This window comes from Microtus pennsylvanicus, chromosome 2, assembly GCF_037038515.1.
Source record: "Microtus pennsylvanicus isolate mMicPen1 chromosome 2, mMicPen1.hap1, whole genome shotgun sequence".
NCBI classification, from domain to species: domain Eukaryota; kingdom Metazoa; phylum Chordata; class Mammalia; order Rodentia; family Cricetidae; genus Microtus; species Microtus pennsylvanicus.
The window spans coordinates 55,430,539-55,456,483 of record NC_134580.1 but is presented as its reverse complement, the minus strand read 5'-3'; the positions used below and the strand labels follow the sequence as shown (position 1 = coordinate 55,456,483).

General features: G+C 34.9%; 1 protein-coding gene across 1 annotated transcript in view; it reads right to left on the bottom strand.

Moving 5' to 3' along the window:
* Positions 1–25,945, bottom strand: part of Csmd3 (CUB and Sushi multiple domains 3) — a 944,903-nt gene that overhangs the window by 9,606 nt on the left and 909,352 nt on the right. Inside the window, exons 60-66 of the mRNA XM_075961035.1 lie at positions 23,529–23,708; positions 21,712–21,885; positions 17,143–17,316; positions 14,964–15,037; positions 8,345–8,456; positions 5,917–6,096; positions 3,378–3,443 (exon numbers count right to left, since the gene is read on the bottom strand). Coding sequence (XP_075817150.1) covers positions 3,378–3,443; positions 5,917–6,096; positions 8,345–8,456; positions 14,964–15,037; positions 17,143–17,316; positions 21,712–21,885; positions 23,529–23,708 — 960 coding nt within the window. The remainder of the gene's footprint in view (positions 1–3,377; positions 3,444–5,916; positions 6,097–8,344; positions 8,457–14,963; positions 15,038–17,142; positions 17,317–21,711; positions 21,886–23,528; positions 23,709–25,945) is intronic.

Sequence of the window (25,945 nt, the reverse complement as noted above, 5' to 3'; positions counted from 1 at the left end):
TAGATTAAATCCTGTAGTCTGTTGAACAAATAATCTATTCCTAAATATAAATCATCTTCAATAAGTATAAACTAATATATTCTTCCTTGAATTACAAATTTCAAAGAATAAATCACAGTTATTAAAGCCTGAGTTTGTTCAGTAGTCATTGACAGGAAAGCCAGATTCCATGCCAACGAAAGACACGAGGCTTATAGTTAGAATCCAGGGGACACGAGTTTCACTTATATTTGGTCACCTATAACGTTTTTCTCTCCTTTCAGAAAGAAGATGAGATGATTTTATTGAGGCTGCCAGCCTGAGAGCATGCCTCCAGAGCCCCGCTATTCTGCTAGTGTCATAGACAAATTCGTTAGAGGAAGAATGTAAACCATGTCCTTCTCTTTCCAATGGCCCTGGAGGCAGCCTGGAGGTAGTGACTCTTTGTCACTTTTACAAAACACTGAGTTCAGTTATTCCAGTAATAGAAGAGGAGCAGGGCTGTGCTATATTGACAGCTTTGAAGTTTACGTGTATTTTTAGAAATAAAAGGATTGTGACTAGAATTGCCCAGGACTTATGGGATAGAACAGACAGTAGTAGAATATAGCACAGGGTCTAGGCCAGCAGATCCTGGGTTATGCTACTTGTATTTGATGGCATTTTCTATACTGAAAAACTAGGTCATTTTGCATAAACTTCTTAATTCTAAACCAGGATTCCCTTATGAATAATATAGATTAATATATACTATGTAGAATGTTAAATAAAATAAGGAATGCAAGATGTTTATCTAATCACTACCTAAAAATCATTGTCTAATATTTTCATTATGTTTAATTGTGGTTCAGATAAAATAGGGATATTGGGACTTTTTAGGTCACTAAATAGCTACTGTGTGAGTGTGTGTGTGTCTATGTGTGTGTCTATGTGTACAGATACCATGTATTGGGTGTCATGAATAATCTATAGCCTGGCTTTTCAACCTTTGTCAAATCATCTTTCAACTGACCCTTTATCCATAAACAGCAAGTTATTGTGTTAAGCTTACATCTATGTAATCATCTTATTTGACACATTGTCAGAAAAATTCTTCGTTTGATTGGTTTGGGCTAAGAAAAGTGTACCTACAAACTGTATAAAGAAGTGATAGGCAAAAGTTTCATTTGAGAAGATTCAAGGAGAAAAAGAGAAATGTGTCCTACTGGTATGTGTAATAAATGGTTGATAGTAATTGGCACTTTTCACATTGTTTACTTCTCCTCCTCTCAATAGTGATGATTCTCCATCCCTGTAATAAAAGTCTGCTGTTACTTAATGATCTTATTTCATGAAATTTAGTTAAATTAAGACTGCTAGTTAAAATACATAGAAGCAAAGCCCTCATTTTGAGAGGTAATAGTTATAGGAAAAGGTATGCAGCCATACCCAGCAATATCAGTTGTATTAAGATAAATAATTGCTTTGGTAGAGATGATTCGTCCCAGTTCCTTGAGACGAATATTTTGTAGTAAGAGCTACTTCATTTGGGAGAAATATTTTCTTCATTGCAGATGCCAAGCTTCCAATGACCAGAAACAGAACAGAATGGAATGCATAACCATTTACCCAATGATAAATATGACTTGAAACTATGTGTTGTCTTTACCATAATGTTAAGTTTAATTCAGTAAAATTTCAAATTTAATTTTTCATCAATAATCACAAGTCAGATAGTACCAAATTTTCCTCCTCGTGTAATATCTTTATCTGTATTTCTAATTATATGTTGACCGTCACATGAGTATGTTAGATTATTTTATTTAAGACATATATTCCTTGCCATATTTCTTTAAAATTTGTCAGATATCGTCAGTGGAGCAATATGGGCCTGGTATATCTCTGAAAATAATTTTAAGCTTTACCTTGCTTTATGATTATTAAGCTAGCTTTTATAACATTTGTTAAAATTGAGGTTCAATTTTATAACAATTTGTAAATTTAGTAAAATAAGTTTTGATAGTTACTGGCATTACCCCAATATTTTAAATTTATTTAACCTGTTTTGTATCATATTTGTATATCCTTTATTTCACAGTCACTTTTATAAAATTTTTCTTTACACATTAAAAATGTTTCTATTGTGTCATCGACAGCTTTATTTATTTTATCCTTGTATTGATTTTTGGTTGCTGTAGTATAGTATTTATTGGTTAACAGAGATATAACATCACTTCAGGGACTTTCTTCTTATCTAATGCAAAGATTTAAGGCTACAAATATCATTTATAATGCTACTTTTGTGGTAGTTTTCAAGTTGGATCAAAGGTAAAAATTTATATAACAAAATGTATTCCTCAGTAATGTGAAAAAATAGTTGTAACGAATGAAGTCTAACTATACACTGTATACTTTATATTTCATTCTGATGAGTATCAGATGCATAAAATGATTTTAGAATGAGAATGACATTAGTGTTATAAGAATTTAAATCTCATGTTACTGATGATTAGGTCATATAATTAAGATTGCATTTTATTTTTTTTTTGAAGTTATTTCTTTTTTTTTAAATCTTTTTTTTTTATTGAGAAAATGAGAAAAAAACAAGTTTCCACCTCCTCCCAGCCTCCCATTTCCCTCCCCGTCCTCCCACCCTTCTCCCCCTCCCCCCACTCCTTTCCCCCTCCCTCTCCAGTCCAAAGAGCAGTCAGGGTTCCCTGCCCTGTGGTTACATGGACGGAGGGGGAAGATTGCATTTTAAAACCAGTTACAAATAAGTTGTACAATATCATATCTTTTAACAAATGTCTTGAAATCCATACACCTATAAAGGTATATGTTTTAAGTTGTCTTGTTTTCTATTTTAATTATAAAAAATAAAAACATTGTCATGTTATTGTTAAAAGAATCTTTAAAAAATAAATCTACAAGTATATAGATAGATGTAGAAAGCATATTTTTGACATAAATAACTGTCCAATATTTTTATAATGAATGGAACAAAATGAAATTTATGGCCTGTCAATGCCGAAGCATGCATGGGCAGCCCATATGGTTCTGTTGAACTTGTCCATATTGGGTTTTATAATCTAAGTTGATGAGGATGAATGACCAGATCTCTTCCACAAGAAGACACCAAATTTCATTACAGATGGTTTCTGGGAATTAAACTCAGGACCGTTGGAAGAGCAGGGAGTGCTCTTAACTGCTGAGACATACCTACATCCCAATAATTTAGAAAATAAATAGAAAATATTTCAAAAAATAAGCTCATATCCTATAACACACATGATCATATCTAATATGTTCAGGCTTATGTTTGTCATGCAAAATATATCATTTTCAATAAATACATATTTAAGGAGAAAATTGTAGATCAATCTTAGACACCATGATTTTTAGAACAACAAATTACTTACCACTTAGCTTTGGACTTGGTGTGCCTAATGCAGGTCGAGGATCTTTCACCAATATTTTGGAGCCAGCTGAGGTAACAGAACAGCATTTACAAAAGTTAATGTATTACACACAGTGTGACACTGTCAATTTTACTCAGAGATATTACATAATTTCCTTCGAAATCCTTTGCTCAGTCCACCTCAGTGAAAACACTTTCTGATTAACAGCTTTAGCAATCACTTCCAGCATAGTCCCTTGGGGAAAAGGCTGTTATTCAATCCTCACAGGAAACTGGATCTTTGATTAGAGGGAGAAGCTGAAAGAAAACAGTTGATTCCAGCAGGGATACTGAGGACTAAGTGTTTTCTATTGTTGACAAAAGGGACAAGACCTGGTTGTGCAAGGTTCACATCTAAAAATCAGAATTTGCTGAAATCATTCAGAAATCGGAAGGCTCAAAAGTTGAAACTTTGAGTCTTGGCAGAGAACGGTTCATGTCAATAGAATCACATATGGGGCTAGAGAGGAACGAACAGTGTAAGGGCTGTGAAACACACTGTTTGGTACACCCTGTGCCCAAGGAACACTGTCATGTTCTTAAGAACATTTAATGAGGGGAAATATTTGAAAGAACCAAATACTGAATTTAACAGGTTCAAGCATCAGTTCCACTAGGGAAAACTGAACACTACTATCACATTAGTGACTTTAAAACAAAAACCAAAAAATGATTGTTGAGAAAGCTTTGAAACTGTGGTGGATTTCAATAAGATAACATCTAGGGTATTGATAAAGTTTGTAATATATGAAACTATGATGGAAGTATCACAAAGGCAGGGAGCAAAAATATTCCTACTACTTTAATTTAGACAATTAAATTAACGCTTTCAGTTGTAAGTCTGTAGAGAAAATTCAATGGAAATGCCTTTGAGGGATTTAAACAGACATGCCATGGATAGAGTTGGATGTGTAAACTGGAGGCTAAAAGAAGCAGAATGTGATAAAAAAGCTAATTTAGGCATGATTTCCACAGAAGAAATCAATGGCATGAATAAAATCATGAAGGATAGAGTAGAGAAAATGAATGGAGAGGATACCTGAATTCTAGGCTGTTAAAAACCTGAAGTAGAAAAGACTTTGTAAAGGAAATTAAAACTGTATAGCCATAATGTTAGTAAGTACTGATATTAGAGTTTAATAATAATATGTCAATACTTTCATCAATTTTCAAGGGTTGTATTTACTGATATTAAATGCCATTTGGGGAAGGTCACATAGGTGGACAGAAAAATAAAAGCAAATACTAGCTATATATTTGAGAAATTCACCATTTTTAAATATAAAATGGTGAATTTCTCAAGCAGTGGTATTTTAAGAAGAGAAAACTCATGTTACATTCTGTCTAAGAAATGAATGAAAACAGTTCAAAACAGTGGTTAAAATTTGTTCCTGCTTCAAGAAGTCAAATACAAGAAGATATGAGAAGAAAGTTTAACAGATGTAAAGAAAGAAACAAAGAAACAAAAAAGAAAGAAAGAAAGCTTTTAATGGCCTAATCAAGAACTATAGAGAATTTCCTTCAATGTGCCTTATAGTATGAGTGAGTGTTTTCCTCTGGTAAATTCAGTACATCAGAACCAAGTAGGATTTTCCCTGGAGAAGCGGCAACAGGTGTAGACTCTTCAGCTAGATCTACTTAAATTATCGTGCTACAATGACTCAGAACAAAATTGTAAAAATTTCAATACTGAGTTGTCACTTGTAAGTCAGACTATGAGAAAGACTATATGGATTCTGAGAGAATGCTACAAAATAAGACATTGAGGCTACGTTCCCTGTCATACGGGATCAAATATAATTTAGGAAGCCCGTGCTACATTAGAATGAGACTTTATTTGGAAGGGATTGATTGTAGCTATAATTAACCGCCGCTCTCAATATAAAGTAATACTGAATTTAGAATAAGTCTTATACATAAGAAGTTTTTTCATAAGAAAATTAGATGAACATGCAAAGACATATTCAAATATGTTTCAATATTTTTAGAATCTGGAATTCTCTGGCCATATTTTGGTACATATGCTAGAAATATCATTTACCATATGTAAAGATGAAGGCAGGTATCACTGGGAGATTATGAGCCAAAGAATGCCAGTGATTGCTAGGAGAGGACAAAGGGTAGGGAGTGGCTATGTCATTGGAGAAGATCAAATACACAAAGTCCTGTTGACTCTTTGACTTTTTACTTAATACCTATAAAAGGATAAATTTCTATCACGTGAAGTCACCCATATTTAGGTGATGTTTTATAACAAACCTAGAAAATAAATACACCAATAAAAGCATTTTAAAGAGAGAATGTGAAGATGGAATGAAGACAAAACAAATCAAGTTATCATTGAAATATCACCATAGAAAGATTTATGTGTGTCCGTTTTTCTGGAATTAAAAAAAAAAGCTCACACATCTTCCAGTGTAGGACTTGGTCTAGCAAATATCTTCTAAAAAGACCTAAATAGCACATCCTAATATGCTAAAGCATCTGTAAATGAAAGTTACCTTCACAGACAGGAACTTTTCCAGTCCAGGTGTTGTCTGATCTGCACACTCTATGTTCTGTTCCCCCTGCTAAGAAGAAGCCTGGTTGGCAGGTATAGATGAGTGTGTAGCCGTGGGAGGGAAGGTCCATTCCTACTACATTTGCGTGAGCAGGACTTTCCGGCTGCTTACAGTTGTGAGCTATAGCAAGAGTGGAGGGGAGAATAATGTGAATTTTTTGAGATTCGTTACTAAAATTTTGAGGCAAAGGTCAAATAGTGCAAACTGACTCTTGGCTACTTATGATTATAAATGAATATTTGAAGCACAATACGGGAGAGTCTCAGTGAACAGTAATATTTCTAAAAATGTATAAAACCTTGAAGTAAAAATTAAAAAATTCACAAGCGTATATTTTATGGATAATTTCTTGAAATATTCATTTATGAGTTTACTATATTTATTTTAAATAAAAACTCATTGCTTGAATATAAATGTAACCATATATTGGGAGCAGTGAGACCCCAGATCCTGAATTTCTTGTAATCCCCTGATCTGAGTGCCTACAGCTGCTCTGAGCAGGAGACCTTCAGGAGTTCCTGATGACAGGAGAGTGGTTTCTGGTGGTTTTGGCTGGGGCATGGCTATCTCTATCTAATCTGCCCCTGAACACAATAAAGGGGGCGTTCTTGGGGAATTCAAGGATGATCCGTGTGGCTGTCTCTCTGTCTGTGTGTGTCTGTGTATTTTAACCTCCAGCCCCCTTGCCCGAAGCTTGCGACGGTGCAGACACCGTGGCGTGGTGTGAGTCAACCATAAGTTCATTATACAGTTCATATACTAATGCTATACTATGTTCAAATATATTTCAATATTTTTAGAATCTGGAATTCTCTGGCCATATTTTGGTACATACGCTAGAAATATCGTTTCATTCATCTAAATTTTGTTTTTATTTCTGTATTTTCATTCCACATTAACTTAATCATTCATTCTGCTTGGTGTCTGATAAAGATAATTCCCTTTTCAATCAAAAACGTTACAAAGAATTTCATATACATATATTGATATAGATATGTATAGATATATACAACTTAACTTATATACAACATAATTCATGAAAAATCAATCTAAATATGTTCTCTGAGAAGCAATTCATTTAAAGAAACAGCACCCTTCCACTTGCTTCCTCATAAATATTCAGAAAGATATGAATAACAGTTAACATTTTATGTTACAAGCTAAATATGGTGATAAGTGGACTTTGCTTTCAGTGATATATATGGAACCTAGAGCCTCATGGATGCTAAACGTCCTGTTGCAACACTTCTTTTCTATTTGTTGTTTTGATACGAGGTTTCACTAAATTACCGAGGCTGGGCATTGATGTGTGATCTTCACATCAAAGCTTCTGAATAGCTGGTATTACAGACTTCTGTACAATGTCAAGCTCTGTACATTCTTAAACTTCACATAACATACTCACACTTTTGTCAATCGAAAGCAGTTACTAACGACAGTAAACTGTACTTGAGTGATCAAATAATAATGTAGCTCACCAGAGAACTTCAGCTTATTATGAAATACCCAGTTATAGTCCAAACTGTCCTCAAGTATATATTTTAAGGAATTCTCTTATAAGAACTTTTGCCATAATTAGATATGAATCAATCCATGAAGACATGATGCATGTTCTGTATAAACAATTCATTCAAGGGCAGTCCCCTTTTTATTGTATGGTCCAGACAGGGATCAAGAAAATCTTCAGAGCATATCTGCATTAGGAAAATTTCATAACTGAAGCACATATCTGATGAGTGTTGATATTGTCATGTGTTGTTGTTGATTTTATTCTTTGCAAGAAATTTAGAATTAAAATGTGGTGAGAAACAAGGAGGCTACCGAAGGAAATGAAGGACAGTATCTGACTAGCTTGTATTTATTTCCAATTCTGAAATCCAAAAGATCATGTACTGATTTTAACATTGTTTAGGACAGTCTGAATTGTTTTTTTTCTTTTAAATAGTTATTTTTGTTTTTTAACCTTATATTCTCAGAAAACCTCTTCACCCATGCTTAAAAATCATTATGATTAACTAGTGTTTAACATCTTGTATTTCAGAGTTCTCCATTTATACTGCAGACCCATGAACTGAGAAAGTAACCATCATTTAAAACACCAGATGGCCGAGCTTACACCACTATATGAGTTTTGCCAAAGGAACAAAACTGAACCTCCTGTTTTCTGGCTTCTATGGAAACACTGCCTTCCAATGATCATGGGGTTTTGATACAATCGTGAAATTATTTAAGTGCAATATATTTTAAAATAGTCTAAATTAATTTTATAAATTTCTTATATGGACACAAATCTGTTTTTATTATAGAAAGAACAAATATATATGAACTCTGGTCCATGATCTATGTTATGCAAGTGCACAGTCCTTACGTATGCACTCAGGTTGAATTCCACTCCATGTGAGGTCAGAAAGGCAGGTACGTGTTGTAGATCCTTGAAGCAAGTGTCCCTTTTTGCAATGGAACTGTACAACACTTCCTACCTACAGTAAATGAAATAAAAGTCACAATGAGATTTCAAAACTAGCATTAACTAGAAAAATCTGTGAATAAGAAAAATACTTTCAGAAGAAATCTGTGTGACTAAATTAAAAAATACGATAAAATACTTAAAAGAAACTTGGAATAAATCAAGATTAAAAATAATAACATGTTTTGTCTATAGCACCACAAAATACTAGAGTACCCAAAGTATGCATAAATACTGTAAATTTTTCTCATGAGATACTTTCAGTTGATACGAAAAGCTATCATAGAAACATAAGATCATGAGATGATGTGAAAAATAGCAATGATACAAATATCACACAAGTAAAGACAAAATACTAATCAAATGCAGCCTAAATGTGCCAAAATGCAAGGTGAGGTCAGAGTATATGCAGATGCTGCAGACTGTAATTATGAAAAAAAAATAGATTGGAAGCACAGGAATTTGTAGAATGTTTAAGGAGGCGAAATTTGGATAATTAAATTTGTAACATACTCTAGAGGCCATGAACATCAGCAACAGCTAAACACTTAATAGACCAGCTTCTGAGATGCACTTCTGTCTTGCCTAATCAGAATATCTCATGGAAACTTCTGTAACAAACTCTTCGTGTGACTTTATAAGCACTAACGATTGAGAACAAACATAAATGTAGAAAAGAAGGAAACAGCTGAGGGTGTGGATCAGTCTATCGAGTGCTTGTTGAGCAAGTATGAAACAGGTGGTCCTCAGCATGCTCTCGAGTTCCACAGAAGAAAGGCCTGGTTATAACTTTAGAACTATGAAGGATGTGAGAGTTGAACCACATTAGGAGTTAAAGGTCAGTCTAGACTACACAGAACATTTCTTAAAAACAAGCAAAAATGATGACGAACTTGTAGAAGTTAGCATATCATTTGTTTCAAGGGGTGGAGAATCCATTTTATCGATTGCTTTGGATGGTTCAGAAAGTAAGAAGCAATGTCAGGGGAAGCACATACAATAGTAAGCAGTAGAACAGATGGGGAAATTAGTTCCAGAGTCTCAAAAAGACAAAGGGATGAGTAATATAAAGGTCTTAATTCTAGGTACAAAGCTGCTGCTGTCATTTTTGATGTCAATGGAGTGAGTGCTAGATTTGTTTGTGGCAGTGAAACTGGGAAACAAGGCATTAACTCATAATGGACTGCAAGGAAAAAAAATAATATGTATCAAATAATTAGGAGTGGATGACCAAGCCAGTTATATGTAGGATTGGCCTCTTTAAATTCCCTGGAAAATAACCTGAAAGAACTCGGTCAGATGCTGATGACCCTTGTCAGGAGAGCAGCGGGAGGTAATTAACTTCAGGAGGCCAGTTGACCAGAATTCAAGGCACTGATGGGTGAATCTCTGATTGCAATGCCTGAGAGCTTCGACTCCCAAATGGCTCTTGTTACTGCTGAGCCTTCAAGTGTTGTTGTTGCCTTTCCTTTCTCTTATCTGGCATGATGTCAGTGAATGCTGGGGAGATCCACACTGCATTTATACAGTGTGATTATGTCGTGCAAATATCCTTTTCTACCAGGTGTTTTTCTATGAATTATTATGAAGATCATTTCCTCTTAAATTGTACTGTTTAACTGAAGCAACTGTTTCACATAAGATTGCTTGTTTAAGTAGAACTTTGATAACTAAGGTTTTTAAAGAAATGTAGTAAGAGATTATGGTAGAGGCTAGATTAATGGGAAAATTAAGATGAGTAAAGGTATGATATAGTGTTGCCTCATATTTTATAAAGCAGGGACTGCAGAGCATAGAAAGTAAGATCAAGGAAGTGTTACGTAGCTGGGACTCTTTTTTTTTTTAAAAAAAAATGGTTTTTTTGAGACAGGGTTTCTATGTGTAACAGTCAAGGCTGTCTTGGAACCAGCTCTTGTAGACCTGGCTGGCCTCATACTCACAGAGATCCACGGCCTTTGCCTCCTGAGTGCTGGGATTAAAGATGTGCACCACTACCGCCTGGCCATAGCTAAGACTCTTAAGGAGCCACGTAGACTGTGGCTTAGGTGAATGATTAATAAAAAACAGTTGAGTCCCGGAAGCTGAGCTGGCTCAAGTTCTTCTAACCTTAATGTTGGGAAATGTGTTCATGGGTTTTGATGTTTATCATAACTAAAACAAATCTTTAAATAATAACTTATGGTTAGGTTAAGATGTTTTTATCAGTGACTCTGAGGTAGAAAATCTTGAGGAACAATGTAAAGTTTAGGAAGGCACACTTTTAGTACTTGAGTGAGGGACTCGTTGGAGTCAGGGAACAAAACCATGGCAGTCTCGCTGCTGCTGGCTGATGCATCTTTCTTGCTATAGTGGGTTGGTGATTGAAGATGATGATTCATTCTGTGTACCCATTTCTGCCCTCTTCCTGATTCAAAAAACTTTTGATGAATGGGTATGCGCCCTGAGGGGTGAAAGTAGACCTGACCAATTGTTTTTATATATAAAAGTTTAGATTTGTGATTTTTTCAAGATTTTTAAATATAAGATTACTTTTGAGATAAACAGTAAAGTGATGATCCTTTATTTGTAGGTGAAAATGCAGACAGCCAGTAAAAGAACTGGCTAAGAAAAATACCTTGTTTGCTTACACTATTATTCTATAACAAGTTGGTTGGACATGAGATTATATTGGTTTAGGGGATAATTTGTTTTTACTCGTGTTTAGAAATTATCACTGCTTTCTTCTATCTGTTTTGGCCATCAACATTAGTTCTGAAATTCTTGGTTTCAGGAATACATAACAATAAAAATAATAAAAAACATTTTAATTGAAATATATGTACATCTGCACTTTATAATTTATGTTATCATATTTATTATTTCAGGTACTAAAATAGTATTTGATATGTTTCCCCAAATTTATGTCCCAATACATTCATTTCAATTACCAAGTGAATGTCACCATCATGATTTGATAGAGTATCTTGAGATTAAATAGCTAAAGAGTCGAATTGAAAACATTCTAAAGCTATAATTACTTTATGAAACAAATATTGAATCCAAAGAATGTATTTTCTTGGCCCAGAAAATCTTCCTAAAGATTTATATAGAAGTTAATGAATAATGTGTCCTTGGCTCATAATCCATAATTGATCTAGATGTTTTATCAATCATTTTGACAGCTCTTCTTTCCCAGTCTCATGGCCATTGTTCACCTTTAGTCTATTTTCAGTAGACTAACATTCTGAGCAGAAAAACATTATGTTGGGCACTGTCATTTCCAGAAGATTGTTTCAGCATCTGTATAAACAGATGGTATCTTCTATATGTTAGTAATAAAATCTATTATTCCCAAATCGACTTCAGAGTCCTACATATACAAAATAGTGTAATCAAGAATATGATAATTCTTTTAAAAAATGGCTTGAATACCTCAGCAGCACTTGATTTTGTTTATTATTTATTCTATAGTTAGCTTCTTACAGTTATAATTTTATACTCTCACAATGAGATACCTGTCAAACCAAGATGTCTAATTTGAAAGATTGCATTTAACTCTGGGAATCAAGGAGTTTTGTTCTACTTTTGTTATTTTGTTTTGGTTTTTTGTAATTTGTCTTGTTTTTTCTGCTTTCTTCCAGTGCTTGGGAATGAACCCAGGGCCTCATACATGTCAGACAAATGTTCTACCACTGAACAGTATTTCAGACTGCTTTTACTAAGATAGACATTTTATGTGTGAGGTTGTCACATAAACAGAGCTGATTCACTCTTGGAAATATGCCCAATCTAGAAATATGGAAATTAAGACAAAGACAGAGAGTAGAGGGGAAAAAACTGTATACTGTTGTTCAGTGCCTAGATTCTAGACATAGCATAGCTCATTTTCCCTCAGGAACTTGCATATTCTGCTACGTGATGTATAGCACCTTGGTGTTGAGTGATTTTTTTTTTATTTGCCAGCAAGGCTTTTTTTCTCAACTCAAAAATATAAGCTTTACATAAGAAACAAGATTCATTTCATGCCTTCCAACGGCCTTGTAATTAAACACAGATAACTTTATATAGTGGAGGTTCTCTCTAGACTGTGAACATAATTAGTTTGCATATGCTTATATCCATGCATGTTGACCTTTTGCTAGTAAGAAATTCATGCCTTTAACATTCCAATATATTTATATTATGACAAAAAGGGTAGAAAAATAATATAATTTGAGACTCACATTTATTTAGGTAGAATATAATAAAATAGAATATATTTTCTACCCCAAATAATATATTTTCAAGGCTATGCTAAATTTGTGATAATACTTTTCAATGATTATGAAAATAAAAATCAAAACTTCACAGTTAATGATCCTGTTCTTTTTATTAGATTGTTATTTTGAATTCAATTTGTATTCTTTTTCTATTATCTCAAATAATATTTGAAAAAAAGACTCATAAAAATCAGGTGGATTTTATGAGCAATTACTAATAACAATATTACATAAGTCTGGAAAATGATTCAGTAAGTTATGGTTTTGTTGCCAAGCCTGCTTCCTCGAGTTCATTCCCCAGAACCCAGATGGCAGAAACCAAGGAAGGACCAGCACTTTCAAATGTCCTTGGTTTTGAACAGTTGTGCCCTGTTAACCCACCCCAGACGAATTTCATCTCTGCTCATGTGGTGCATATTTTAATCCTAACCCTTAGAAGGCAGAGGCTGTCAAGGCTGCAAAATAAAAATAAAACCAAGACAAAATATTATATATATACTCAGAGAGAAAATCAAATTGTCAACTCCTGATGTTCTTAAAACAAGTCGAATATTGCTGCAATTTCTTTATCTTAGTGCTGAGAACTAATGCTATGTAACTAGTTCCCCATTTATCTACAATTAGATCAATTTATAACAAGCAGCCCTTTAGAGTTGTATGGGGCTAAAGTTCTCTAAAGTACCTATGTAACAAAGGTAGAAATATGCTTTTTCGGTTTGGTATTATCTGGAACATACTGAAGCAAACCAGAAGAACAGCAAACACTCTGAAATCAATGTGCGTGCTGTGCCTGAAAAGTAGATAAGTGGAAACTATTTTTAGTAACGAAATATGGCACTTTAGATAAGCCCTTCCTTTAGAAATGGACATTTTTCAGGTTCACACTGAATTTTCCTCAGAATAGGACAATTTAGAAAGCCCTGCAACAGAAAGCAATTGGGTAATGTGTAAATTGTCTATTTCCTTTTGGATTCAGCGTGTGTTTTGGTTTCCCATTGACCCTTGTAATGTAAAACTTTCTGAATTTCTGCATAAAATCTAAATTTGAGAAAGGGAAAAGTAAAGCACTCATGAGTGGGCATGATGAAGACATAAGACATAGGACCACCCAACTATGTATTTTAAAATCATGGGTTGGGGACAGATTGTTGTTCTTAAATTTTTCATGTCAGCAATCGATATATTAAAACATGCATATGTTTACACAATTGAGCCATGCTTTTGATGTCTTCTCTTTAGCCTCTTGTTTCACTTTTCCTCACAGCTCTCCCATCTTCCTGTGGAAGCTCCTTGTCACTGGCTGTAACTACTCACTTTATTCCTGCTGCCTAAGGATTTTCTGATGACCCTTGCTATCAATTTCCCATTTGTCTTATCCTCGAGTTCAGAGGGCCTGTTTTCTGAAAGTATATTTTTATTTTCCTTAAGCACCCCTCCTTCCTTAAGAATATCTTTACTCATGTATATGTGAGTATAGATATGAGCTTGACATTATTTTTCTATTTATATCAATAAAAAATATAAGCTCATGAACCAAATGTAACCTACTTTTGGACAATAGACAGAACGGATATATATATATACTGAAAGTTCTCAGTGGAATCCAGCATGGTAATAATGCCTACAGCCGTAAACATGAAAGAGACAAGAGAAACATAAATTTGAGGCTAATCTAAAATAAATATTAAAATCAAATCTCAAAGAAACAAAAAGAAAAAGACTTCAATAAAAAGAATGATGAAAAGCAGGGGCACTTAAGAATTCCCCACAGAATTTTTTTCTTTGATGATAACCAATCTGAATAGGGTAAAATACAACCTTAAAACAGCTGCAATTTAAATTTCCCTGCTGGATGAGAATGTGAAGACTTTTTCACATATTGATTAGCCATTTGTATTTTTTTGCATTGGGAATCGCTATTCATTAGCTCTTTCAGTTGCAAAGAAGGAAATTATGATATTTGAAGGAAAGCAGATAAAATCAGAACATTGTACTACACAAATCCCAACTCTGACAAATAACACATGTCCTCTTTCATATGTGGAATATAGAATTAAATTTTGTTCAAATGTAATGAAACAGTTAAACTATACATGCTATAAAATCATAAGGCAGAATCTATTTGAAGGAAGGAAGGAAGCAGCAAGAGAGAGAGATTTGGGATAAGGGAGCACAGTACGACTTTGAATAAGAATAAATTACAATATCATACATGAAAATGTCAAAGGAAATAATATTTCATGCTATACTATACAGAAAACTAACAATAAAATAGAACCTACTTGAAATCCAAATGTATTGTTTTGAGATCCATGCCTCGGTACGCCAGGGTTGTCACAGGAAGTCCTAGTGGGCTCTAAAGTAAAAAGTTAAAAAGATAACACTTCTTTATGAAGTAAAAACAGTTCAAACGTAATGCATGAAACTTGTACAGGTCCCAATCTAACAAAATCCCACAGTGGAGGTGAAAGTTGAAGACACAATCTTATCCTTAGTAATGCAACTATTAGCCATTGTTAACTGCTTAAAGAGGGAGAAATAATTTTTTCTAGGAATGTGGCCCATTGAACATCAGCCACATTCTCCTGAAGTCATATTTGCAAGAAAATGTGGGCAGTACAAATTAGTCACAAAGGGTCGTACAAGAAGACACAAAGTTGTGTGACTGTGAGAAGTGGTGGCTCTAGAAACAGTTGAGAAGTGGAATATGACCAAAATACACTGCTGTACTCTGAATGGCAACAACTTCCACAATCTCAAACATTTGAATGCTTGGTCCCCAGTTGGGGAGATTTAGGAGGTCTTGATATCTTGACATACCTTGTGGAAGTATGCCACTGGGGTTTACTTTGGGAATTTAAGTATTCAACTCACTTCTTGTTCACTCTCTTTGGTTCATGCTTGCAATTTAAGATCTGAACTTCTGCTCGAGATATAATGTGTTGAAAAATAGTTCTTTATACTGTAGGAAGATTGCCACTGTGATTGATTTAATAAAGAGCTGAATAGCCATTAGCTAAGCAGAAAGAGATTAGATGGGACTGCTAGAGGCAGAGAGGCTCAGAGATGGAGAAATTGGAGTTGCCAGCCAGGTATGGGAGAAGCAAGATGGGCAATACAGAGAAAAGGAAACCAAGTCACGTAAAACGAATATAGATTCAAAAGTATGGGTTAATTTCAGTTATAAGAACTGGTTAAGAACAAGTCTAAGCTAAAGCCAAGCTTTCATAATTAATAATAAGTCTCTATGTCATATATTTGTGAGTTGGTAACCCTCCAAAAATTCCCTTTTCAACCATGCCTGCTGTTTGTTGCCCTGCATTCTCTAGCCCACAAGTACCCATATCTTTCTCCAATTGAAAGTTCAAATAAGCTTCTTCTTTTAAAAGTTGCCTTGGCCATTATGTTTTATTATGCCAATAGGATAGTAATTAATATACAAGTACAAGCAACTAATATAAAATTATACAGAAAAAAGTAACAAGTATGTTTCTCCAATGCAAATCAATTTTAAATAAGCATGGATTTAGTGACTGTGCCCTTGGTAAAAATAATAAATGGAATACTAATAACACCTCCCAAATGAGCAGAAGCTTGCTAATCTTGAGATATAAAAAAAAATCAGGATGAAGCTGGAGAGACGGCTCAGTGGCTAAGAGCATATATTGGCTTACAAAGAACCCGATTCCGTTCTTACAATGAATAAATGCAGCCTCTCCCAGCAGCCTGGAACTCTTGCTCCTAGAATATCTGACAACCGTGACCTCTGCTAGCTCTGCGCTCACCCTCACATACCCACACAGAGACACCTACACATACACATAATTAAAAATAAATCTTTAAAAGAAGAGTTTCAGGTTAACTTCATTTATATGCATCATGGGGTTCTTGAACTTTGAAACTTTTCATTAGAAAAAAGTACTGAAAACATAGAAAATCTGTAAATGAAAAGTTTTTTAAAAAAGAGTTACTGGCTATTCAAGAAATCCACATATACAAATAATTTGCTTGAGACATAAGGTAGGGTAATAGTCTCCTAAAGAAGTGAAAGCTATTCATAGAAACAGGATTGATAACTTGGGCTGTATTGTTACTTGTAGGTCACTCATATTGAGATTGGTTATTGATTGTTTCCACAGAAAATACTTGGTGAATTTCTTAAGTGTGGCATAATGTGTTAGGATTTCAGATATATATGTACAGTCATTCAACAATCTATGTTTTAGATAAAGTTTCATTTTATATAAATGTGATTTATTTGTTTAAAGCATTAAAATCATAAGATAATGACATATTCCACTTAAACTCACTTTCAGTAGTTTTTAAAGGATTCCATAATTTCTTGCAATATTTAACCTCTTATATTTTCACACAGTGAGAGGAACCAGTATATGTACCTTCCACCTATAATAATAATAATAACTATATAACAGAGCTTAATTGCTTAATTATCAGTATTACCTATGCAATGAGGTGACGAGCCACTCCAAGTGCCATCAGTTTGACATAACCTCGTGCTTGATCCCACTAGTATGAAAGGAGAATTGCAGCTGAATGAAACCTCAGACTGATATATAAAGCTTTTGCCTTCTCGTTTTCCTTGGGAAGGTATGCCAGGATCACCACAAAACTTTGCTAGAAGTTAAAATGGAGACACTTATCATAAAAATAATAGACGCAGTAGAGTAAATAATTAATAAAAGCCAGGAAATATTATACTAACCAGGTATCTATGATAACCTATCCCAGGGAAAATGTTCAATTTGTTTCTGACTTATATATAAATTATAATACTTAAAACACAATATTTAGATAATGGGTCTGATGTGCTCCATCTAGCATGTTACTCAATAAATGCCAGATGCTTTGAATTTTTATTGAATTAAATTGATCAGAATCAAACAATAAATCTCCAGCTGTACCTCGTAAAGCTATAATCCACACTACATGTGGTTCACAGGTAGCTTCATTAGCTGTAATGACGAAGACAATTTAAAGCCACACTGATTTTCACATAGGCCTGCTTACACATACACAAACACATTTACACAAAAAGTAACATAAACACATGCATGTGCTGTTATTGTAGTCTTAGCACTGAAATCTGTGCCCTAATATACTTTTAAAGGGAGAGGAACCAGACTAGGATAAAATCAAACACAACTAGAAAAGAAAAAAAAAAGCAATGAAATAATTCCTAACAATATTCTGTTGTATTTGTTGCCACCAGAGTGGCTTCATCCAGCAACTGAGGGAAGCAAAAGCAGAGACCCACTGCCTAACATTAGGCATTGACAGGAAATCCCATGGACAAGGTAAAGGAAGGAGTGTAGGAGCCCAAAGGTTCATGGACACCACAAGAACAAGGCTCACAGAATCAACTGAGCTGGACTCATAGGGATTCACAGACTAGAGCTACGAGCAGGGAGTTGGTATGGGTCTGACCGAGGTCCTTCACATATAAGTTATGGTTGTGTAGATTGTTGTTCTGGAGGGACTCCCAATAGTGTGAGCAGGGACTGTCTCTGAATATTTTGTCTGTTTTGGGGACCCTTTTCCTCCTACTTGTATCATTCAATCTCTATATGTAATAGGTGCCTAATGGTAAATACTAGGTGTGTGCTTAATCTTAATGTAATTTATCATTTCATGTTTGGTTGATATTCCTGGAAAGACTGTTTTTTTTCTAAAGGGAAACAATGAAGGAAGAATGGATCTGGGGGAGAAGGGAAGGGGAATGGAGAGACTGGGAGGAGAAGAGGTTGGGGAAGCTGCAGCTGTGATATAATATAATATGAGATTAGGATAGATAAATAGTAGATAGATAGATAGGTAGATAGATAGAAAGAAAGAAAGAAAGAAAGAAAGAAAGAAAGAAAGAAAGAAAGAAATTGTTTTTGCCTTCTTACTCTTTTATGTTACAAACATATTCAACAGGATTTTTAATGTACTATATTTGTGATGGTTAAATATTTTTATTTGTTATTTGACTTCATTTATTCATCTAATTTCATATCTTCATTTTTTTTACTTGTGGGTAAGTAATTTTTATTATTTTGTTTTATTGCCTATTTATTTTAACACCATTTTATTTTATTTATTCTTTGAAATTTTAAAATAGGCATAAAGTATTTCCTTAGTACTGTGACCTCCACCCTCTCTAATCTCCCTCTTACACCAATTAACTACAGTCTCAGATCTTTCCTACTTTCATGTTTATGTTTGTAGATTTGTGGGTTGGTTGGTTTTGAGACCCACAGAATTATAACCAGAAGCCTCTGTGTCACAATAGATTTGGAACTATCCTTCAAACATTAATACTTTTCTGAGAAGGTTCAGTACTGATGCTATGACTGCAGAGGCCCCAGAATGGTCAATAGGCAATATTTCAAAAGTGTGGTATAGCATGTCTTACTGACTCAAAATTGACTATTGGTAGGGCCACTCTCATGCATGCCTATATATACAAATATCTTAATAATTGCACTACCAATCTTCAAAGAATTGGTAAAATAAGTAAGAGGAAAGAGGCTAGCTTTAGGTATTAGTCAGAGTTCTCTAGAAGAACAGACTTTAAGTATTAACTATATATACTAATTAACTTATATGATATATATGAGGTATTTATTGTAATGGCTTACAAGCTGTGGTCCAGATAATAAAACAATGGCTGTATACTAATGAAGGTCCAAATATACAATAGTTGTTCAGTTCACAAAGCTGGATGTCTCAGTTGTTCTTCAATATACATTAGAATCATGAAGAAGTGGGCTCTAATGCCAATATGGAAGGAGACTTGCCAGCAAGAGTGAAAGCAAGCAAACAAAAAGAGAAAGTTTCTTCATCCATGCCCCTGTATATATAAACTTCCATCAGAAGGTAGGGCCCAAAATAAGTATTTATCATTACATCTTAAAAGATTTTGATTAAAATTGGGTGCTACCACATCAAGTGATTTAAGAAAAGGTCCCACAGAGATGTACCCAGTCACTTAGGTTTTCATTTATTACAGATGTAGTCAAGTAGACAACCAAAGATAGCTATCACAAAATGCATATGTGTGTGTGTATGTGTAATATTCTAAGTTTCTTTAGTGTTATTGTATGCATACATTTAGATCTGACCACTTTGTATTGGACAACCATTTAGGGCATATTTACTAGAATGTCTTACAAACTGTGATCAAGCTAGGAATGCCATAGCTATTTATCAAGAGAAGATGAAATAATCCTGTAGTTTGTTCAGTTCAAGGCTGGATTCTAACCTGGTCTTCAGCATGCATCAGAATCCCAAAGAAGTTGGAAAGAGTGCCAATAAAGGAATGAACTTGCTAGCAGTGAGAGCAAACAGTCAAGAGAAGGCAAGTTTCCTTCTTTAGTCTTTGAAAGAGGTTGCCAGCCAAAGGTGTGGCCCAGATTAAAGGTTGATCTTCCTATCACTATAGATCCAAGTTAAAATAGATTTTCCCACCTCAAATAATTTATTCAAAGGAAAAAAAAACTCCCTAGTGTACTAAGCTGCTTGGATTTTAGATATTAATGTAGATGAGTTAACAGCCACTCCTTCGTAAGAAATTCAAATTTAGTAACACTGATGAATTTTAATTTTCTACAATAACCAGTAAAGAGACCAACTTTTCAGTAATATAGGATATCCAAGATTAATTAGATAAATCCACTCAGAATGCTTTTTTTATTTACTAAGACAAGCGTTATTCTGTATTTTTAAGCATCTAGATGTATCTGTAGACACACTGAAGAACACTCATCTCCAGATGCTTGCAATCCATATTGGAAGGAAGCAAATGAACAATTGTCAAAATTAATCAGTAACAATCGAAGGTTACATGTAGAAAGGTAATTAGGACTATGAGAAAAATAGCTCAAAGGAAGGATATTTAAGTCTTTGTGTGTGGTTTTTAATGAATATGCATTTCAAATAACATGGCATTACCTGAACTTTAGTTCACACTGTATTGTTTGCTAGCTGTGTGATATCAAGCTACATAAAAACTAGCTGGGTCCTTCAACAATGGCAGAATCACCCACTGTTCTAACAAGCTTGTTTCCCTCTATGAGCTTAGGTGTCATCTGTGAAAATATTTAGACTGCACACACTCACTGAAGTGCTGTGTAACAGGAAGTTGAAAGGACACATGGAAAATAACTGGGACAAAGTTAGCCCTGTAAGATTTGTATAGTCAATAATAAAATGTGAGTTTGTAAGCAGTTTTTCCCTTCTCTTTCTTCCTCTTCTTTGTCCTCCTCCTTCTTGTCTCCCCCCTTGCCTCTCCTCTCCTCTCCTTTTCTCTTCTCTCCTTTCTCTCTGTCTTTCTATTTCATCCTGGGGATCAATTCTAGAGACTCATTCATGCTTGTGGGTTGGTGCTCACCAAGTGGCACCTTCCCAGGCTAGCAAACTCTTCCACAGAAAATTTTCATTCACACACACACACACACACACACAAAAAAAAAAAAAAAAAAAAAAAAAAAACAGATAAACTTATCTTTGTAAGACTCTTTGATTCTGTTTAGGAGTATCTTTAAGATATGTTAAAACATTGGTGTTTTTCAATATTAGCCTCATTGTAAAATGAGTTCCAGGGACTAAAGCATCTTTTATTAACACTGCAGAAATCTAGAAATAATATTACCTAGATGGGTCTCTTTTCAATGCTGTACAAGTCCATGTCTAACAGAACACAACAATAAATAGAATTAGAATCTTAATCTGGTTAGTAATATTTCTTGAAATGGTTTCTACCTTAAAGGAATTTTTAAAAAACAAGAATAATTTAGGAAAAGAAATTGTTGAAATAAAGCTCATTCACTGAAATATTTTTAGCTGAACTGTAAAGAATATAATGACTAGAATAAAGGAAAAGTAGCTATATTAATGAAAACTGACTTCTTAAATTTAAATATTAATTATGTATTTGTATGGGGCTTAACCTCAGTCTAGCAAATTTGAAAGGTTTAAGCAGCAAATGTGACTTTAATACATGGTTGTTATAAGAATTTTACTACTTACGTAAGCACTGTGGAACCTCACCACTCCAGGTACCATTGCCTACGCAGGTCAGAACTGCAGGGAAGGACAGCTCATAGCCTGCAGAACAGATGTAGCTAATACTGAAGCCCCAGTCGAAATTTGTTCCTTCCAGCCTTCCATTAGAGATCTGGGGAGGAGCTGAGCAGGTAACAGCTGCAATTACATTAAAAGTAATTAGACACAGCTGTTGAAATACCCTCAGTGTGAAATAAATAAATAAATATCATTAAGAGCTGCATATGTGCTATTTAACCTTTTGGAGGACAATACGGTGTGGCATGCTTTATCCTCCTATTAGTCTTCCTGAAAGATCTCGAAAATGAAACCGTGGAGGAGGATGCTTGCTTTTGGCAGCATAATGGCTCCCAGTTCTTTTACAAAATAGCAAGCTTCCTGAAAATGAAGGGGGAGGTCACCGACCTTCTGTCTGGTATACCACAACTGAGGGCAATCCTGTGTCTTATATAAAATTATTTCCCAAGACCTTGTGAGGCTGATGAGCTGGGTGCCAAGGCTAGATTTCGATTCAGTGTGTTAACTGGGGGATTTAGAAGCAGTTCTACAGCATTTGTTTTCAAATACAGACAAGCTGTGTGTCTGACTACAATATTCAGTATTCATTCTGAAAACATGCAGATTCCTATTTTAAAGCCTATTATCATATTTGTAAATATATAATTAATTTCAAATTATAATTTGCTTAACTTGTGTTACCCTTGGGGAAGAGTCATGTTGGAAACTGTCAGACATGAGAGAAAAAAAGAGGTAACATATTTCTAAGCACAAAAATGAGAAAGCTCTGTTATGATGGTTAACAACAGGGATAAACAAAATTTTGAGTTTTCTAAAATTTTAATTTTTATTATACATATAAATGAGCTAGAAAATAACTTTTGAAGTAAACACATCTATGGATCACTATAATAAACTGCATATAGATTAAATAGATTAATATGATATGTAGGCAATAAAATTAAACTATCTGGAATTTTACTCAGAAATTGTAAGATATTAAAAAAATCATTGGAATTATTATATTTGTGAAAATATGTCATGTATATATTAAGGGATCAACTCTTACACATAAGGGATGAATGAATAGGGAACATCAATTATTAAAAATAAAGCTATCAAAAAACTAGCCCTTATCTGACATAATTAAAGTTTTCTTTAATGTAAGTATTAAAATACCATTATTCACATTAGCTTCACCAAATTAACATTTTCTTTTACCATCTGGAAAAGGTGGTTTCAAATCTCTCCACAGATTAAAGTTACAAACTTGTTCAAGTTACATCCTTTTACAAATATCCACCCACTGGTATAAGCATCAGTAGTTAACATAACAATCCTGTGCTTTGTTCTCTTGCTGAGCTACAGTTCATTGTCTCTACTCACAATAAAATGTAAGTTTGATAAAAAAATACTATTTTAATACATTTGCATGTTACACTAGGACTTTAAAATAAAATACCCCACACTTTGGTATCAGAAAAAAAATGGAGTAGGGGCTGGAGAGATGGCTCAGAGCTCAAGAGCATTGCCTGCTCTTCCAAAGGTCGTGAGTTCAATTCCCAGCAACCATGTGGTGACTCACAACCATCTGTAATGGGGTCTGATGCCCTCTTCTGGCCTGCAGGCATACACACAGACAGATTATTGTATACATAATAAATAAATAAAAATATTAAAAAAATGGAGTAGAATAAGTATATACTTAAATATATATGAACTTTGCTATTAAAAAGAAAACTATGTAATGATTATTTGCAATGTTGACAGAAGTATTTTCGTACCTCTACACGTTGGCATAAGTCCACTCCAGGTGCCATTGGTTGTACACATCCTGACGCTGGAACCATTTAGCTCCATGGTATAACCTGGCTGGCACATGTAAGAAACATTTTGCCCAACCACAAAATCATCTCCATATCTCAGTCCGTTGGCTGGTATGCCTGGGTCTCCACAGCTGATGACTATCAGTGCCAAATGAGAAGGGGGCAGAGGGTTAGCACGGCCTGTAGTTGACATCGAGTAGTAATCATAAGATTTGCTTAACATATATGCAGGGAAAAGAGCTACCATGCTTGTTTTAGCCATAAAACCTAAACATATTTAAAGAACATATTGGCAGGTCTTAATTGGCATCAGGAATCATCATTACAGATGTTGGGCAGGTTGTCCAGACATGTCACTTATACCTCAAAAAGAATCTTGGTTAAGATGTCATTGCGCTATAGGAAACGGCTTCAGGAAGCACTTTCCAACTTGCACTGTGTGATCATGCAGAAACTACATTAAGAAACTGGAAAGTGGGACAGGCAAGGTGACCCAGCAGGTGAAAGTCTTCATCATCAAGCCTGGTGACCAGATTTCTGTTTACAGCACCCACATGTTGGAAGAAGAGAGCTGATTCCTCCGCATTGCTCCTAATGTACACACCCGGTGCTGAATGTTTGTACATCCCCAGGTATGCATACATGGATACATTACATAAAAATCTGCTTTGATTTTTTTAGAAAATTGCTCAATTAAAACCAGATTTTAAAAACATCTGATAACAGTCTTCCTCTTTGTGGTGTGGCCTCATATCAAACAGCTCGTTATCAACCTAGGCTACTTTTAAGAATTTGCAGTCTCAATTATAGAATGAATGTGCCAAGGGTATTATGAAAATGGTCTTGTGTATCCAAGGTTTTTGATTTATTTTATTTTTTTATACAATACATCCAGACCACAGATTCTTCTCGCTGCATTCCTCCCAGCTCCCCCAAACCCCCATCTACCGCAGACTGCTTCCACTGTTTTGTCTTTAGAAACAGCAGGCATTCAAGGGATGACACCCAAACAAGAGAACACAAGGCCCTGGAAGACAAAAGCCCTCCTACTGAGGCTGGAGAAGGCCACCCAGTAGGAAGAAAAGAATCCCAAGAGTGGGAAAGGAGTCAGAAATTTGCCAGTTCCCATTGTTAAGAGTCCCACAAAGACACCAAACTAACAGCCTTAACATATACCTAGGGGACTCGCTAGTGTTGAAGTCTAGGAGAGAGTCATTGCTTTACTGTATCATGCACTTTATTAATATATTATTTAGACTTTCCTCATTTGCACTGACTTTCACAAGGAAAATGGAGACTACTGTAGTGAGGATGTGGACCTCATCAACCAATTCTTCTACTGGCATTACAATAGACATGGACACAGGAAACCCAGATAGAGCGAGGGACATAAGGTTGTGACGATCTCAATGACCAGACCACTGCCTAGGTAATGAGTCATAGATAATAGCCCTCACCTGGGAGGTGGTGACACAGGCCTTTAATCCCAGCACTCAGGAGGCAGAGGCAGGTGGATCTTTGTAAATTTGAGGCCAACCAAGTCTACAAGAGCTAGTTCGGGGACAGGCTCCAAAGCTACAGACAAACCCTGTCTTGAAAAAACAAAACAAAGTAAAACAAACAAAGAAAGAAGGCCAATAGTTCTCAGCTCATACCAATTAACCCATGGGCTTCAGTTACAAAAGACAAAAAATAACCAGATCAGAAATTCTGATGGCCATCAACAAGGACTGAACTCTACTACAGAATCTTTATTCAACATAGGCCTTATATTGATTGCAGTGAGGTCTTGGCCTAGTTGTCTGAATATAAAATGAATATAAAATATTAAGTCATTTAAACTGTTACCAAAGACTTTCAGAAATACATGGAACAGCTGAGAAGTAGAGATAACAGAAGACACAATGCAGAAAAAGGCAAACAAACAAAATACTGCTTTTTAAAGCTTCCAAATTTACCACCATATAAAAATGCCTAAACACTTTAAATTTTTTATTGTGTTTCTTTAGGTTATTTTATGGTTTCATCAAGATTTTTAGGGAGAAGGATATTAAAAGAAATATCCCCTAAGTCTTGTTTTTTGGACAGGTCCTTTTGCAGACTGAATTAGAATTTCGGCTAGATGGAGCAACCATGGGGTTACAAGGCCACATGAGCTGTGATGCAACCACCAGTCAAGAAGACAGAGCGTTTGCTTCACTGGTACTGAGCAGGGGCTGAGCACACAATGGCAGCAGCATTAATGAACATCTGACAATGGAAACATCAGAAGAGGTTGTCTGGTGACTTCCTAATGAAGCAAAGGCCAAGAGCAGAGTCAGTTTCCAATAGCAACAGGCTTTGTAAATAGCATCTGCTTGGCAAGTTAATTCATT